The 15,847-nt window shown below is 41.6% G+C and overlaps 1 protein-coding gene and 1 long non-coding RNA gene across 14 annotated transcripts in view; both read left to right on the forward strand.

Moving 5' to 3' along the window:
- Nucleotides 1-6,076: 6,076 nt before the first annotated feature.
- Nucleotides 6,077-8,698, forward strand: LOC110260145 (uncharacterized). The gene is made up of 3 exons (XR_002342996.2): nt 6,077-6,392; nt 8,357-8,435; nt 8,562-8,698. It is a non-coding gene; the product is annotated as an uncharacterized LOC110260145 (long non-coding RNA).
- A 125-nt stretch (nt 8,699-8,823) lies between these two features.
- FEZ2 (fasciculation and elongation protein zeta 2) overlaps nt 8,824-15,847 on the forward strand; it is a 49,980-nt gene continuing 42,956 nt past the window's right edge. For all 13 annotated transcript variants that reach the window (XR_014842273.1, XR_014842264.1, XR_014842265.1 and 10 more), the window contains exons 1-2: nt 8,824-9,101; nt 13,085-13,193. Coding sequence is in view for 3 of the 13 variants with exons in the window: in XM_003125247.7 (XP_003125295.5) it covers nt 8,848-9,101; nt 13,085-13,193 (363 nt within the window). In the remaining 10 variants the exon portion in view is untranslated. The remainder of the gene's footprint in view (nt 9,102-13,084; nt 13,194-15,847) is intronic.

Below are 15,847 nucleotides of genomic sequence, written 5' to 3' on the forward strand. Positions count from 1 at the left end.
GGCTGACCTGGGAACCAGCAGCCTTAGCTTGCTGTTTCCCTGGGTCTCCATCACCTCCCTTTTGCTTTGCATCCTCTTCCTCCTAGGTGAGGTCTCCTGCTGGAGTTTCCTTAACCCTGTTGATATTTTTTGTGGGATCTTGCAAGGTGACTTGCATCTAGCTACCTTCTGGGATGTTCACTTTGCACACGAGGAAAATCATAACCCTTGCCCAACAAACAGTGTACGTGTGGCTGCTCCCTCTGCTGCCTCCTCTCTTGGCCCTGTCCTTGTGGGCAGTTCCCCCAGCCTCCTACATACAGAATTATGCAGGCAAAAGGACTCTCTAGTTTGTAAGTTCACATATGCCTGGAAATTCCAGGGGACATACATCAGGCTCTTCCAAGAATGCCGGGGTCCCCACTCTGGGCCTATGGGAGCACAGGGGTCTGGGTCCTGCATCTCAGTAACCATCCTTCTGGAGAGAAAGATGCCATTTATCCTGTCTGTTCTCTGGTTCTTGGGATACAAGCTCTGCCTGTTCTCTGGTTCTTGGGTACCCTCCCCCTTGGCTTGAGTGGGGAGAACCGTAGCAATATGGCTGGCAGCTCTGCATCTCAGGGACCCTCCTCTTGATACTTTCTAGTCTCCTCCCCTATGGATGAGTAATGGGATACAGGGAAAGGTCTGGCTCTGCTCTTTATTGGTGAATCACCCATTTAACCTTCTGTTACTCTTGTTTTTAGGAAAGACCAGTACTCAAAAGAAACAGATCATATCTGTCCTGAGCTCAGGTAGGACACTCCACGGGGACTCCCAGAAAACTCTGGGATGACTTGGGGAGGTGTATTTGTTCGCTAGGGCTGCCATAACAAAATACCAAAGATTGGGTGGCTTAACAGAAATTTATTTCTTCACAGTTCTGGGGGTTAGAAATCCAAGATCAAGGTGTTGGCAGGATGGTTTCTTCTGAGCCCTCTCTCCTTGGCTTGCAGATTTGGCTGTGTCATCACATGGGCTTTTTAATGTGTACCCCCTGGTGTCTCTTCCTCTTCCCATAAGGACACAGTCATACTGGATTAGAGGCCTCATTTTAACTTAAACTCCTCTTTAAATATCTTATCTCCAAATATAGATCTGCCTTGACTTACAATGGGGTTATATTCTGATAAGATCATTGTGTAAGTTTTAAGTATTTTATTCAGAGTTTTATTCTGGCTCAGTGGGTTAAGGATCCAGCATTGTCACTGCTGTGGCTCTGGTTACAGCTATGGTGTGGGTTCAATCCCTGGCCAGGGAACTTTTGCATACTGCAGGTCTGGCCAAAAAAAAAAAAAAAAAAAAGAAAAAAGAAAATATTGCTAATTCAAAAATGCATTTAATTCATCTAACCTACCAACCTGCTCAGAACACTTAAACATTAGCCTACGGTTGGGCCAAGTCCTCCGAAACAAAGCCTATTTAATATAAAGTGTTGAATATCTTGTTTAAATTCATTGAATACTGTACTGAAAGTGAAACAGAATGATTCTAAGTATATTGGTTGTTTACCTTTGTAACCATGTGGCTGACTGGGAGCCGTGCTCACTACACTGCCCAGCATCACAAGAAACAGTCAGACCACATATCATCTGCCTGGGAAAAGATCAAAATTCAAAGTATGGTTTCACCTGAATGCGTATTGCTCTTGTATCATCGTCTAAAAGTCATAAGTTGAAACATGGTAAGTTGGGACCCTCTGTGCAGTCACATTCTGAGGTACTAGGAGTTGAGACTTCCATATGAACTGGGGGGGGACACAATTCATTTCATGACAGGAGGGGGAGGCTGAGGCTAGGGTAAGCTGACCCCTCTGGGTAGATATAGTCCTGAGCATGCCTGTCCTTTCAAACACCACTTACCTGCTGAGTTTAGTGGCAGCAGTGCCTGGAGTCTCGGGCCATAGGGCAGGGATGACTGAGCTAGTCCTCGAATGCCTATTCTGGTGAGACTCAGGACCATTTAGGGTAGACACTCACCCATCTCCCAAAGGGCAAGTTGATCCTTCACAGTTACAAAGCTACTCTCTCTCTACAACGTGGAATAAAAAGAAACTTTCTTTCTTAAGAAATGAAATGGAATTCCCAAGATACCTGGTCTTGACCCTCTAATACCAGGTCAGAAACAATTAGCTCACTTCTGAGTCTACCATAGTCAAATCAACCAGAAAACTGAGCAATTACATGTGTGTTTGCTTAAATTACATAAACAATTATCTTAATAGGCCACTTCTGTTTGCTTTTGTAGATCCAAGTCCTATTGGACTTAAGTGTTTTATTTATTTATATCCATAACATTTTGATAAGGCTATTTTGACACAGAAATATTGGTGGAGTTCCTTAGATGTCAAGACCTTTTGAATACTCTTTGAAGGAGAAGAAAAACAAACTTACAGCTTAAAAAAAATTGTAATCTTACATATAGAACAGATAGCCTCACCTTTAGTCTCACCCCATCCCAACCCCACTTACAATGAAATTTTCCTTCTCTAAAGATAGCAAAAGAAACGTCAATATCCCTGGAAACAATATTTTGAAAAAAAAAAAAAAACAAAAAAAAAACACGCAAAACAAAGACCTGAGAAAATAGAAATCCAAAGGCATAGAACACTCCAGTTTTAATACTCATAATACCTTCATAAGTCAAATTTTGGAGGACTCCAACTGATTTTTGGTGAATATTGCTGGATGCTGTGGTTCTCCATTCTAACACTCTTGAGACTGTGAAAATACCCTCATAAGAAATTTATAAGTGTACCAGAAAATAGAACATAATGCTCATGATGAACATAAAATGTGTGACCTGGATCAGACAAAAAGTATAATCATTTACAGAATCCATTTATCTCATCCAAATGTGATCCAAGCCTCCTGGATCCTCTTCAATTGCAAACTGCTCTGAATTGGCTGCACCTGTGTCTTTCGGTATACTTGGCAGAGCCTCTACTGATGCCACCTGGTCAGTGGCATGTGCTGTCAGTCTTCCAGTGTCACCTTCTGACAGTCTGTCATTGTGTTCAGTAGAGCTTTCTGATTTTTACTTTTTATACTCCCCCTCCCCGCCCCTATTCAATAGGGGGTAGACTTTGTTTTCTTGAAGGTTGGCAGCATTTTCTCTTTTATTTTTTTTTCCTGTGTTCGGCTAGAGAGATTTACCATCTGAATTCCTTCTCCTCAGAATTAGCCCCTCAAACTTATCTTCAAACAACAAAGGTCAATTTTATCCATCTTACATTACTTTCTAGTGAAGTCAGTGTATACAGTTGCAGTGTAAAATATAATTTGAAACAAAAAATTAAAGTGGAAGAGATAAGTAACAAGTTACCTCTTCATCAATTACTCCATGCAGCATATGAACTAATTTTCAACATCTCATTTGAATCCATTTGAAGGAGATCAGATGTTAAAAAGACAAAAACAACAAGAACAACAACAAAAGATAAAACCTGGGCTATTCGATTCTTCATCTAAATTTCAAACAGAAAATTAAGAGTATTTCAAAGAAGATAATTAAGGTGGTTTAGTGTGTGCATTGGGTGCTTTCCATAACAGGACCCCTTGAAGGTTAAAATGTTAGAGCGCTCATAATGTTTGATAAATAACCATTGCTAATAGTTTTTTGCATTAATTTTTCTGAGACCAGCATCTGATTACCCAGAACACAATCAGGTACAAACAGGTATCTTTCCTACTCAGTTATTTTGACACCTTGTAAAGGTGTGGCCATGGCCACTCAGCTTGGTTCTTTTTCCCGGGGGTCTAGCTCTGCTCCCACAGACCCTTGATTCGTTTCTGCCTAATCAAGACTTTGATCTGATCATGAAAATTGAAGGTTCATTACTAACAAACTTGAATAATTAGAATTAAATGTTCTTTACTGATAAAGCCTACCTTGTGATTTTTGATTACTTAAAAGTTTCTTGAATTTCTTTTAATAGAGACAAAATGGAAAGAACCCACCCTTTCCGTTTTTTGGCAAGCAAGCAAACTTAAATTCTTGGTCAACCTATGGATTTCTCAATTCTTTTTACTTTTGTTCATCAGCTCTGATTTTTTTTTTAACCTTGTTATTGAATAAACTTAGCCATTAGCTTTTCTCAAGAAATTTTCATTTATACACATTCTCATTGTCTTACTTTCTAATGCCTTCAGCATTTGCTGTATGTGATATTTTAACAACCATATGTTTTCCGGTCCTTCATTAAATATTTTAGTTTCTTTCTTTTGCAGGTTTTTTTTTTGTTTGTTTTTGTTTTTGTTTTTTGCTTTTTAGGGCCACCCCTGCCGCATATGCAGGTTCCCAGGCTAGGGGTCAAACTAGAGCTGTAGCCACTGGCTTATATCACAGCCACAGCAACACTAAGTCCGAGCTGCATTTGCGACCTAAACCACAGCTCACGGCAACACCGGATCCTTAGCCCACTGAGTGAAACTGTGTCTGCAAGGATGTTAGTCAGATTCTTTTCTGCTGAGCCAGGATGGGAACTCCTATTTTGCAGTTCTTACATTTTTCTGATTAATCAAACTCTTCAGTCGTCTGTATGTGGAATAACTTTTCCATTTTTGTTACTTAAAATTTCACTGTGATATACTCCGTATATGTACAAAATTTAAATACGTTGTCAAACAGAACTTTTTGCATTTTAAATGATTAATTTGAGCATAATACCCAAATGCCATGAAGCTCTCCTTAAAAGTTTATACTATCTAATTTTTTTTTTTTTGTCTTTTTGCTATTTCTTGGGCCGCTCCCGCGGCATATGGAGGTTCCCAGGCTAGGGGTCTAATCGGAGCTGTAGCCACCGGCCTATGCCAGAGCCGCAGCAACGCAGGATTCGAGCCTCGTCTGCAACCTACACCACAGCTCACGGCAACGCCGGATCGTTAACCCACTGAGCAAGGCCAGGGACCGAATCCGCAACCCCATGGTTCCTAGTCAGATTTGTTAACCACTGTGCCACGACGGGAACTCCCCTATATTATCTAATTTTTAATCAAGTGCTGAAAATTAATTCTATAGGCTAACTTTCCTTAACACATGGCCTGAGTAAACATGTTTGCACATGCTCATTTTTATCTGCTCTCTAGAAAATGAAAATCTGAAATAAGTAGATTTAGGTAGACAAATTTAGTAGAAATTAGGCCATGTGAGGTACTATGAAGTGAGGGAACATCTTTACTGGAAGTGTTGAGGTGTTGACGGCGTGATCTAAACAGGTGAGACAGGCAGGAGGACTGGGCTTTGCCAGATCTGTGGCAATGTTAGAGGGCTAGGATTTAGCTGATGGGAAGAAGAATTCCTGGGAGGGGGGCTAGCGTCATTGTCAGGAAGTTTTTTTCATATATATATATATTTATAACAAACTGTATTGTCAAATGATGATATTTTCATTTCTGATCTTATATTCGTGTTGAAAACTCTACGTAGTGAATGGAACTAAATTCAGAATTTTACCTTCTCTTATCCTACTCTACCTTATTTTATGGCTATGCCATGGCCTGCAGAGTTGCCTGGGCCAGGGATGGAAACCCACACTACAGCCTGTCAGGAAATTATTAAGTGAATAGGTTTAGGCTGAAGTGCAACTGTGGTAATCATTAGTTAAATCCCTTACACCCTTAATCTGCCTTCACTAATCAAGGTCATTTTAATAGTTGTTAAAAAGACTTGCAGGTCCTCTAAGCTGCAAGTAGTATAAACAATAAGATGTTTGCTCAAGTTGTTTTCCAGCAATTGGGGTCAGGCCTGTCTAGTTTGAACTGAGCTGGTTGAGACTGGATAGGACCACCCACCCTCTAACTAGGCAAACCTGACTCTGTTGGGTGACCTTTTGATGTGAGAGGGCTGAAAACTCCACCCTCAGGTTGTTCTAAGTGCCTCATTTTATAACATGCAGAGGCCTTGTGTCTTAGTTACACCTGTACAGATTGACAATCACCACATTTTTTTCAATCATGCTCAATCACCACATTTTTTTTCAATCACGCTCCCCATGCCTCTCACCGGTCTTGCTCTTTTAGTCTTTATCTCATAAATACCCAGAGTCCCTTGCCTTTGAGGGGTGGATTTGAGACTGGTGTTCGGTCTACACTCTGGCTGCCTTGTGAAAAACCCTGTTTCCTGCAAACCTCGACCTCTCAGTGTTTTACTTGCTGCTCCTCAGGCAAAATGAGCCTGGTTCTGTAACAAACATAACTGGGGAGTTGAATTCTCTTTAAAAAAAAAAAAAAGGAGTTTGAGTTGATGACCAAAGGAACCCAAGAAAAGAGCAGGCATAAGGAAATGAGGCCATGACCAGGTGGAATAGACTGCTGCTGGAAGTTCTGGAAGCTGTGGAGCAACTTGCAGCCCAGAGAGACCTCACGGGAGGAGAGGTGTGTGAAAGGCACTATAGAGAAATACTGTTACTTTATAATTTTACCTGGCTCTAAACCATCTTACCATTTAAACTGTTTTCTATTGTTACACTTTCATGTTTACAGTTATTACAGAAAAACATTTTATTCCATACTATAGTTTCTTTCTTGTTTTATTGCTCTTTCCCCATAAAGGAGCACAGTTTTCTCCTAGGCGCATCTTTGGGGAGCACTTTTATAGATTGTGTTGAGTGCCAAGATTACTGTAGATGTGGTAATATAAACTGATTAAGTGGTTCAAATCTTGTTTTTACAAAGGGGTATTCTGAGTGTCTGGGGGTGATGCCAGGTAGTTTGCATTGCAAAGTATAAAGCTTCCCATGTGGAAAATTGGACTAAAATAAAATTCTGAGACCACCAAAGCTAACCCAATAGCAGTTTATTTGCAAGCATATGAAAAATTTGACGGTGTTATATTTGAGTCCTAAGAGAATTTTAATTTCCACTAACACAGATACACATGCCACACAGGTAAATGGAGGTGCAGGTCAAGAAAAAAATTTTTTTTGCCTCAGTTGTGTACATAGTTAGGAGAGCCTGAGTGAATTCCACAATTTCTCATAACTGTGTGTGTGTGTAGCCTAATACCTAGAGAAAAATAGATCTTTGATACTTTTAGAACATCACTTTTTTTTTTTTTTTTTTTTTTTTTGTCTTTTTAGGGCTGCATCCATGGCATATGGAGGTTCCCAGGCTAGGGGTCAAATCGGAGCTGTAGCCGCCGGCCTGCGCCAGAGCCACAGCAACTAGGGATCTGCAACCTACACCACAGCCCACGGCAACGCTGGGTCCTCAACCCACCGAGCAAGGCCGGGGATTGAACTTGCGTCCTCATGGATACTAGTCAGACTCGTTTCCACTGAGCCACGACAGAAACTCCCACATGTCTTTCCAGTAATGTTCAGATAGGTGACTGCCAGCTAAGCTAGAATGTTTTCTAATCAACTCCAAAACTATTAATGAGTAATGAGTTCTAGCTCTTGGCCAAGTAGCACGAAACAACCTGCCCCTTCATGGTTTCAAGGGAAAGCAGAAGGTAAAGATATTACCTTTAAAGTAATTATCAACAGTTTCTTGGGTTCAATTCATAGAAGTATCTTATTAAATATGGGACAAATCATTGAAATACGAGATAAAATTCATTGGAAAGGTAAATAGGAAGTTTTTATATTAACATGTATTCTTGAGGATAGGTTTCCATGTTGTCAAGACATGGATAAATCAAACTGGGAAAAATCTTAGTTCTATTATTAACTTCATATTTATTTTTCAAAATAGTAATTCATCTTTTGTGACCCAATTATGTCCTCCCCCTCCTTTTTTTTTTCCTGTTTTTTTTTTTTGGCCCCCCTGGGGGCATATGGAGTTCTCAGGCCAGTACTACCCTGCAGCTGTGGCAGTGCCGGCTCCTTTTACTCACGGCACCAGGCAGAAGAGCCACAGGAGGAACTCCTGTCCCAATTTCTAAATGAAATATTTGATTATTACAGTCCAAAGATAATGCTCCTGTCAACTTCTAGGTATTTATTGCCTCTACATATTCGCACTCCCTCAGAATCATAGCTTTTCCCTTATTTTTTTTAATGGTAAAATGGACATAAAATTACCATCTTAACCATATTTAAGTGTACAGTTCAGTGGTATTAGTACATTCATAATCTTGAGCACCACCCATTTCCAGAACTTTCATCTTGCTAAAACAAACTCAATAGACACTAAATAGTACTTCTCTACTTCCAATAATACTTTTTTATTTGATATACAGAATTGATTTCTAGTTTTATCACTCTAGCTACATCGTAAGCCCCTTGTGGGGAGCAGTCATGTATTAATTATATAACCTTATTTGGTACTTACTGTCAGGCAATGTTCCAGGGGCTTTGCAAATACTATTCATAATCATTCATCTTTGTGTGTTACAGAGGATCTAGCCCATGATTTGGCTGTGAGAAACATAAAACATTTGTGGAATGAATTTGGCTACTACTTAAGCATTTCCAAGTAATTATGGTTGACCTTCTGGTTGGAAAGTTACCGGAGGAGCAGGTTGCCCTGGGGGAATGATTTGGGGAATAGTCCAACACCTGGTGCAAGTTTAAAGAAGTCCTTTATTTCGGCCTCATTTAGGCCAGGTTCCCACTAAGGAAATCAAAGAAGCAGCTATTCTTGAATGATAGACTATAGGAAATGACTCAACGCAGTTAAGGTTTCCATTTCTACCGGGACCTCGATCAACTTAGAAGACTCAGGAAAAGGCAAGACCCCTAACCTGGGAGTCCCAGCACAAGTTCAAGCCCTGGCGGGTGGGTGGGGGCGGGGCATAGGGTGGGGGCGGTGCTCCGGGGGCGGGGCCTGACGGCGGGGAGGGGCCTGGCCGGGGCCGGGGCGGGGCGCGCGACAGCACCGGGCGGCGATGGCGGCTGACGGGGACTGGCAGGATTTCTATGAGTTCCAGGAGCCGGCCCGGAGCCTCCAGGACCAGGAAAACTGTAACGCGAGCCCCGACTCCGGGGCAGGGCCGGACGGGGGAGGCGATGGCTTCCGGGCGCTGGCCTGCAGCTTGGAGGAGAAACTGAGCCTGTGTTTCCGCCCCTTGGGTCCTGGCGCCGAGCCCCCGAGGGCGGCGGTGCGGCCCATCACCGAGTGCAGCCTCCTGCAGGGGGACGAGTGAGTGTGGGCGCCGGCCGGGAGCGGGCGGGAGCTCCCACTGCCCCTCGTCCAGCCCCTCGCCCTGCCCGCTCCTAGCCCGCCCTCGGTCCGCAGCCTTGGCGGGACTCCGGCCGAAGGCTCCTCCCAGCGCCCTTCTTCCGCCTCTGTCTACTCTGGAGTCCCGCCCCTGCCTGTTCTCCCACCTTCTTCCTTGGGGCTTTCGGCCTCTGAGCCTCTGGCAATTTAAATCCCCTGCTCCCATGTCTGCCTCAGCCCTTAACCTCTCTTCCTTCCTAGAAATCAAACCTATTCGGTTTAGAGGGGAGTCTCCTTATATAGAACGCTGTAGTTAGCTAGAGTACCTTCTCGGGGACTTGTGTAGCCTTTCATTCATTCAACTCGAATTTATTAAGCGCCTGCTAAGTGCCAGAAGCTGCTTCTCACTGGGAATACCAAGATGACTGACTGTTACCCCTCTCAAGCTGAGCGCAACCTAGGGTGGGAGTTAGATTTGTAAACAAACATTTGTACGGGTGTGACAAACGCTCTAGGGGATATATGTGCAAAATATGGGGGATTTAAAAGGGCCAGTGTGAGTGTGAAAGAGAGAGACAGAGAGAGAGAGAGACTATAGAGAAAGTGAAAAACTGGATCCTGATGGATGAGTGGTAGTTTGCCTGGCAGGTGAAGAGAGGTTTACTATTCTAGCTCAGGGATATAGCACATGCAAAGGTACCAACATTGAAGCAGCATTTATGCCACAGGAATTTATTGGTTCCATCTGAGAGCCCAGGTAGTGTGCAAGTCCCCTCAGAGGCAAAACCAGAAAGCTCTGGTTGTTAATCGTAAGGATCTTCTAGTCTGACAGGGAGACCAGTGCATAAACAGGTAATTATTACAGAAATCATCTAAGCACAATGATAGAAAATTCACAGGGATTTATGAAAGCTAGGGGGATGGAGGGACAGAATTTATTTAAACTTCTAGAACCCTAGTTATAATTTGGTTAAATAAGGGTTGTAATTATATACCATGGTTTTACTCTAAAAGATACCGGAAGGAGAGTGTGGGAATTTGATAGTATTATAATGTCTGGGGACAGGAGCCATGGGAGAGGTAGAGGGTGAAATTAACACTGAGGTTGTGGGCAGAGATGGGTTTTCAGAGCATTGATGGAATGGAGAGATTAGAGGTTAGGGAAGAATTCTTGGGAGAGAAAGATCCATGGGCATAGGAAGAGGCCTGTCACCTGATGGTCTCTTTTCCTGTGAATCAGAAGACTTATCTGGAAAGAGGGGGTTGGGAATGGGGGCCTGTAAGCATGGCTTAGCAGTGGTTCCCCCCAGCTATGCTTGGAGACCATATCTTTGGATAGGGAGGCATAGAGCGAAGAATTTGTGGTTGTTATTACATACACAGATATGCATGCAGTCAATGGCAAAAGAGGACATTGAAAAAAAAATCTATTCTCAAAGAGAAGATAGTGTTAAACATATTCCATAGGTCTATATACTCAGAATCACTAGACTTGGGACATACTCTGGATTTTAAAAGTGTGTTTATTATATATTTGGGTTTATCAAGAGTAACTTCTCAAAGTGGATTAGTGGTTTGTACACAAATTAAATTTTCTGTTTTTGCTTCACCTGTACTGTCTAAAAAAGTAGTGTATTTTAGCCTTTGCTTAAATCTTAGCTTGATGTAAAACTTAAAGTTTTCTCTTGGTAATGTTTTTTAGTAGGTGGTATGTTGGCAGTATGGCATTAGAATGTATATGGTGGGAATGCACAAGAAATCTCTTTTTTCTGGATAGGGGCTGGTCACCACCTCATTGTCCCCTTTCTGATGCTGAATCTGCTCTCCATTGGTTGATAGAGTCCTTTCCTGCTCCTTTCACTAAAGAGAGTTTAGAATGCTTTTCACTCAGTGCCTTGCCTTAGGGTACTTTATTTCACTTCTGAGTCCCAGTTTTAGTTTGGGTTAAATAAAGATTGTGCTTATCTATCTGCTGTAGTTTTACTTTAGAAAGGTCTGGTCTGGGACTCAGTGTTACCAGGACTTTGACCTCCTTTGGAAAAGAGCGGTCCTGCTACTTGTTTATGACAGGCTGTAATACTTTATGATAAAGATGAAGGCAGTTCATGTCTTGACTGGAGAATTCTAGAAATCTTTTGCTTAACTCAGGCCTATGTCCTTCTAACCACAAATGTTTTGTCCTTGGTGGAGATAGAAGCCTGTGAATTGTCCTTCACTTTCCTGGGAGATCAAATTCACCCACAGTCGGTTTTACGTGAAATCTTCCATTCCACTTGTCCTTTTATTGGAGCCTTGTTTAAGAAGGAGCCAACAAACAGACAAAACAAACCTCAAAAATTCTGCACTGACTTCACCTTCTAGAATGTCCTTTTCAAGTTCCTGACCTTGGGTATATGGTCAGTTATTCAATATTTGAAAATCTTTCACCCAGGAAGGTGTGGGCCAGAAACCTTGCAGGGTTAGCAGTCTTGAAGTGTTTTTTCCAATTCGAGCTCATCAGTGTGAGAGGAGATGATGATTCCAGCCGAGAGGAGAATAGGAATGAACCTTGCATATGGGAGATTTGCTGGGTAAACAAGCCGCTTTTCTAGAGCTTCTTGGGTTCACATTCTCATTGAGCCTAATGTGCTTTCCAAAGCCAAACGTCATTTTGGGATTTTATGTTTTTGGCAGTTGTGGTCCCATTGCTTCTTCTCTTTAGCACCGAATCTCGCTTCATTAAATCAACATGTTGTTTCTCTATATTAAAACTTGCATTCTCATTGTTATGCGCCTGGTGGTCTTGTTTTTGTGTCCTGGTGGCTTATACGCTTAGAAAAAACCCCACCCAATTATGTATTGTTTTAGTCACAATTAGATACCTGTTATAAATATTAGTACTTGTATGTCTAGGGTTTATTTACCCTGATTAAATTTCATCTCATATTTCTGAACTCATTTTTTTCATACAATGTCATTTTTTTTTTAATGCTAATTATGGCTTTGGATCTGAAACTGAATTTTGGTCATAAAATTGGAGTCTGCTCTCCCTATTCTGGTGTGGGTTTGGGACTTTCCTCAATACAACTCATTTGAATTAATGCATAGCGTAATAGAGTTAGAAGAAACATCTGTTATTCTTGTCCAGGCTTCTCATTTTAAAAATTCCAGCTAGTATCTGCAGAAGTTAAGGGACATGGCCAGAGACCCATTGTTTGAGGAAGAATGGAGACAAGAGTCTGTTTCCTGAATTTGGTCAAGTGCCCTTTTCATTTTACCCTGTTGCCTCCCCAAACTGCTGTTTGATAATAAGAAAGGGTAACTGCCTTTATAATCTGTGCATTTTATCATGAACTTCACTTGCCTTTTCAATTTATTTTGGTCCTAGCCTATTATATTATAAATTAGATGTTAGATCCCAGTGGCACATGAGACTGAATTTTTTTTCTCCAGAAACTTCTCTTTGGTTAGAGAGAGATTATCCACTCTATGAAATAGTCTGTATGTTTGAAAGTTACAGGAAAAAAAAAAAGTGTAAAGCAGAGTATATTTACTACCTGAGTGGCTTGGGAAACCTTTTTTAACCTCCCTGTGCTTTAGTTTCCTCAACTGTAAAACAGGGGTAATAACGGTTCTTCATAAGACTGTTGTTGAGAATTAAATGTGTTAATGTATATAAATGGCTTAGAATATATGTAAATTGCTTACTGGCACACAGTACAGCAGAACTGTTAGCTCTTGGCTTTGGGAGAGTTTTCTATTCCTCATTTCTTCCCTCAGGACTTCTTGTCAGCCCAGTGCTAGAACTTTCCTTTCTTCTTGTTCAGGAGGCTCTACTTTGATGCTTTTCTGAGAGACAACAGGACTTTTTTTTTTTTTTTTTTTGCTTTGATTCTTTTTGTTCTCTCACTGTTCTAGTAGATAGTTGTTTAATAATGGCATACAGAATGGTAACTTTCATTGATTGCAGTTTTCTTCTTTTTAAGGATTTGGAATGCCCTGACAGATAATTACGGAAATGTCATGCCTGTTGACTGGAAGTCATCCCACACCAGGACCTTGCATTTGCTTACTCTGAACCTCTCAGAAAAAGGGGTAAGTTAGGAATTGCACCAAGAGTTTCTGTATAACTGACTCTGATAATGGAATGAAAAAGCAGCATTTCTGTTTAACCTCAGTTCGTTGAGTTGCTTCTTCTTTCCAAGCTTATGGCCTTTGGAGTGGCTCTCTTTTACCATCTTGGCTCTGCTACTGGCAACTGCTACCACTTCCCCCTAATTCTTCCCTGGTGTACACTCCCTTTTTTATGTTTAGGTAAATTTTTATCACCTCTGTATGAATAGCAACGATTAGCTTTTTTTTCCATCTTCAACAACATAATTTTGATGTGCTGAGAACACTCAGTAAGAACCCTAACCTTGGAGTTCCCACTGTGGCTCAGTAGTTAACAAACCCAAATCGTATCCATGAGGCTGTGGGTTTGATCTGTGGCCTCGCTCAGTAGGTTAAAAATCTGGTGTTGCCGTGAGCTATGATGTAGGTCGCAGATTCGGCTCAGGTCCCGTGTTGCTCTGGCTGTGGTGTAGGCCAGCGGCTACAGCTCTGATTTGAACCCTAGCCCGGAACTTCCATATGCCTCGGGTACGGTCCTAAAACAAACAAAAGAACTCTTGCCTTTGACTTAATATATGGAGGGTGCTGCAATATCTCGAGTTAACTTTTAATGAATTTAATGACCTGCTGGATATGACATGTTGTCTGAAGACTGTTTTCCTGTGAATCTGGGGGACCTTTTAAAAGACATTCAGTTCTTGGCTTTTTAATGTGTCCTGGGCTAACAGTTAAGAGGGGGCTGTGTATGTTTTAGAGTGAAGTACACTTAGGAGACCTTGAGGAAGAAGTGTTAGTACAGGTGACAGGACAACAATGGGGACAGAAACGGGAGGAGAATTACTGAAGTGGAAAATCACAGTGTGGTTTAAAGCTGAGAAACGGAGCCAAGTGGAAGTTTCAGGGCCTGACTACGTAAATTCTTCATCAAATAACAATGTGAACTCATGCCAGGTCTTGTGGCATGCTCTGTATTTCATTAAGTATATTTGTATAATTACTGGGAGTATAATGCAATGGGGCTGTCAGTATTTTAAATGGTATTAATGTTCTGTGAAATGATTTTCTTAAGTATGTGATTTAGAAAAGCTTGCTCCATACTAGGTTCTAGTAAAATCCAGGATTCTGACTATATTTCTCAGTATAGTGGATATAGAATTCAGTTGTTTGTTCCAATTATTAATCCCCTTAAGCTGTTTTTCAGACTGACCTGACAAACATTGAGAGAAAGGAATAAAACAAGGTATCTTAGGCTCCGTCTTCTGTTTATTTAGATCATAGCTATCATTCTGGGCTTAGTTCAAGTTTCCCTTCCTCTCTGAAGCTTCCTATTACTGGTTTAGCCTTTGCTGATCTCATGGAATTATATAATTTTAGAATTGGAAGGGACTTTAAAGGACACTTAATCCAGCCTCACTTGGGGGGAATCCCCATCTACAGCATCTCTGACAGATGGTCATTTAGCCATGGCCTAAATCCCCACGTGGAAGGAAAATGCACTCCTCTCTGTGGAATCAGTTACACTTGTGCATGGAAATCTTAAAGGACTTATCTGCCCACAGAATTTAGCCCCTTAGTCCCCTGGGTGCTGGTTCTCAAAGCACTTTGTTCATGTCTCGAATTATTATTGTGTCCTCACTAATTATGTTTCTGGGTCTGTCATTAGATGGTGACTTCCTAGTAGTGTCTTCGTGTTCATCTCTTCAGTCACTTGCACTGTGCCTGGCACATAGTACTAAGGCAAGTGCTTGTTGAGTGAACAAATGAATAAGCTCATCAGTGAGGCTCTAAAGTCAGAGACCATGGTAGAGAGGTGTTTTCTAAATTATTATTATAATTATTATTATTTTTGTCTTTTTGCTATTTCTTGGGCCGCTCCCTCGGCATATGGAGGTTCCCAGGCTAGGGGTCCAATCGGAGCTATAGCCACCGGCCTACGCCAGAGCCACAGCAACGCAGGATCCGAGCCGCGTCTGCAACCTACACCACAGTTCACGGCAACGCCGGATCGTTAACCCACTGAGCAAGGGCAGGGACCGAACCCGCATCCTCATGGTTCCTAGTCGGATTCGTTAACCACTGCGCCACGACGGGAACTCCTGTTTTCTAAATTATTTAACACAGTGCTGAATTGACAATAGCCAGTCAATGAGTATTTTTTTGTTTGACATATTAAATTGTAGAGAAGAGATCCTTTCATAAGCTTCAAAGGGAAGTCCTTTAATTGCATGAATGGGACACCCTAATCCAGTTACACTGAATATTGTTCTTCAATTGCCTCTTGGGACATCACTCCCCTTTTTTGCCGTTTTGACTGTTTTCAATGCCAGAGCAGTGGTTTAGCCAACGGTGGTGATTAGTAATGACTTGGAATTCAGTACTGGTATTCACTGTAAAAGACTTACCTGGAAAACTCAGCAGAGTAAAGTGAACAAGTGATCATCTAACATCTATCTTGACCTTACTATGCACGTGATGAATACAACTGAGATGAGAAGTCTAGTCTTCAGGAATAAGTAGCACACATTAAGTTCCTGAAGAACAAATGGACAGAAGGAACTAAGTAAGAAGCAATCATATTATTCTATATGGTACCACCTCACCCCCATCCAGCCTCACTTGAGGGAAGTTATCTACCA

Source organism: Sus scrofa, chromosome 3, assembly GCF_054392235.1.
Source record: "Sus scrofa isolate SSC_HxYL_T2T_F1_AM1 chromosome 3, Sscrofa_HxYL_maternal_Yorkshire_Landrace_v2.0, whole genome shotgun sequence".
NCBI classification, from domain to species: domain Eukaryota; kingdom Metazoa; phylum Chordata; class Mammalia; order Artiodactyla; family Suidae; genus Sus; species Sus scrofa.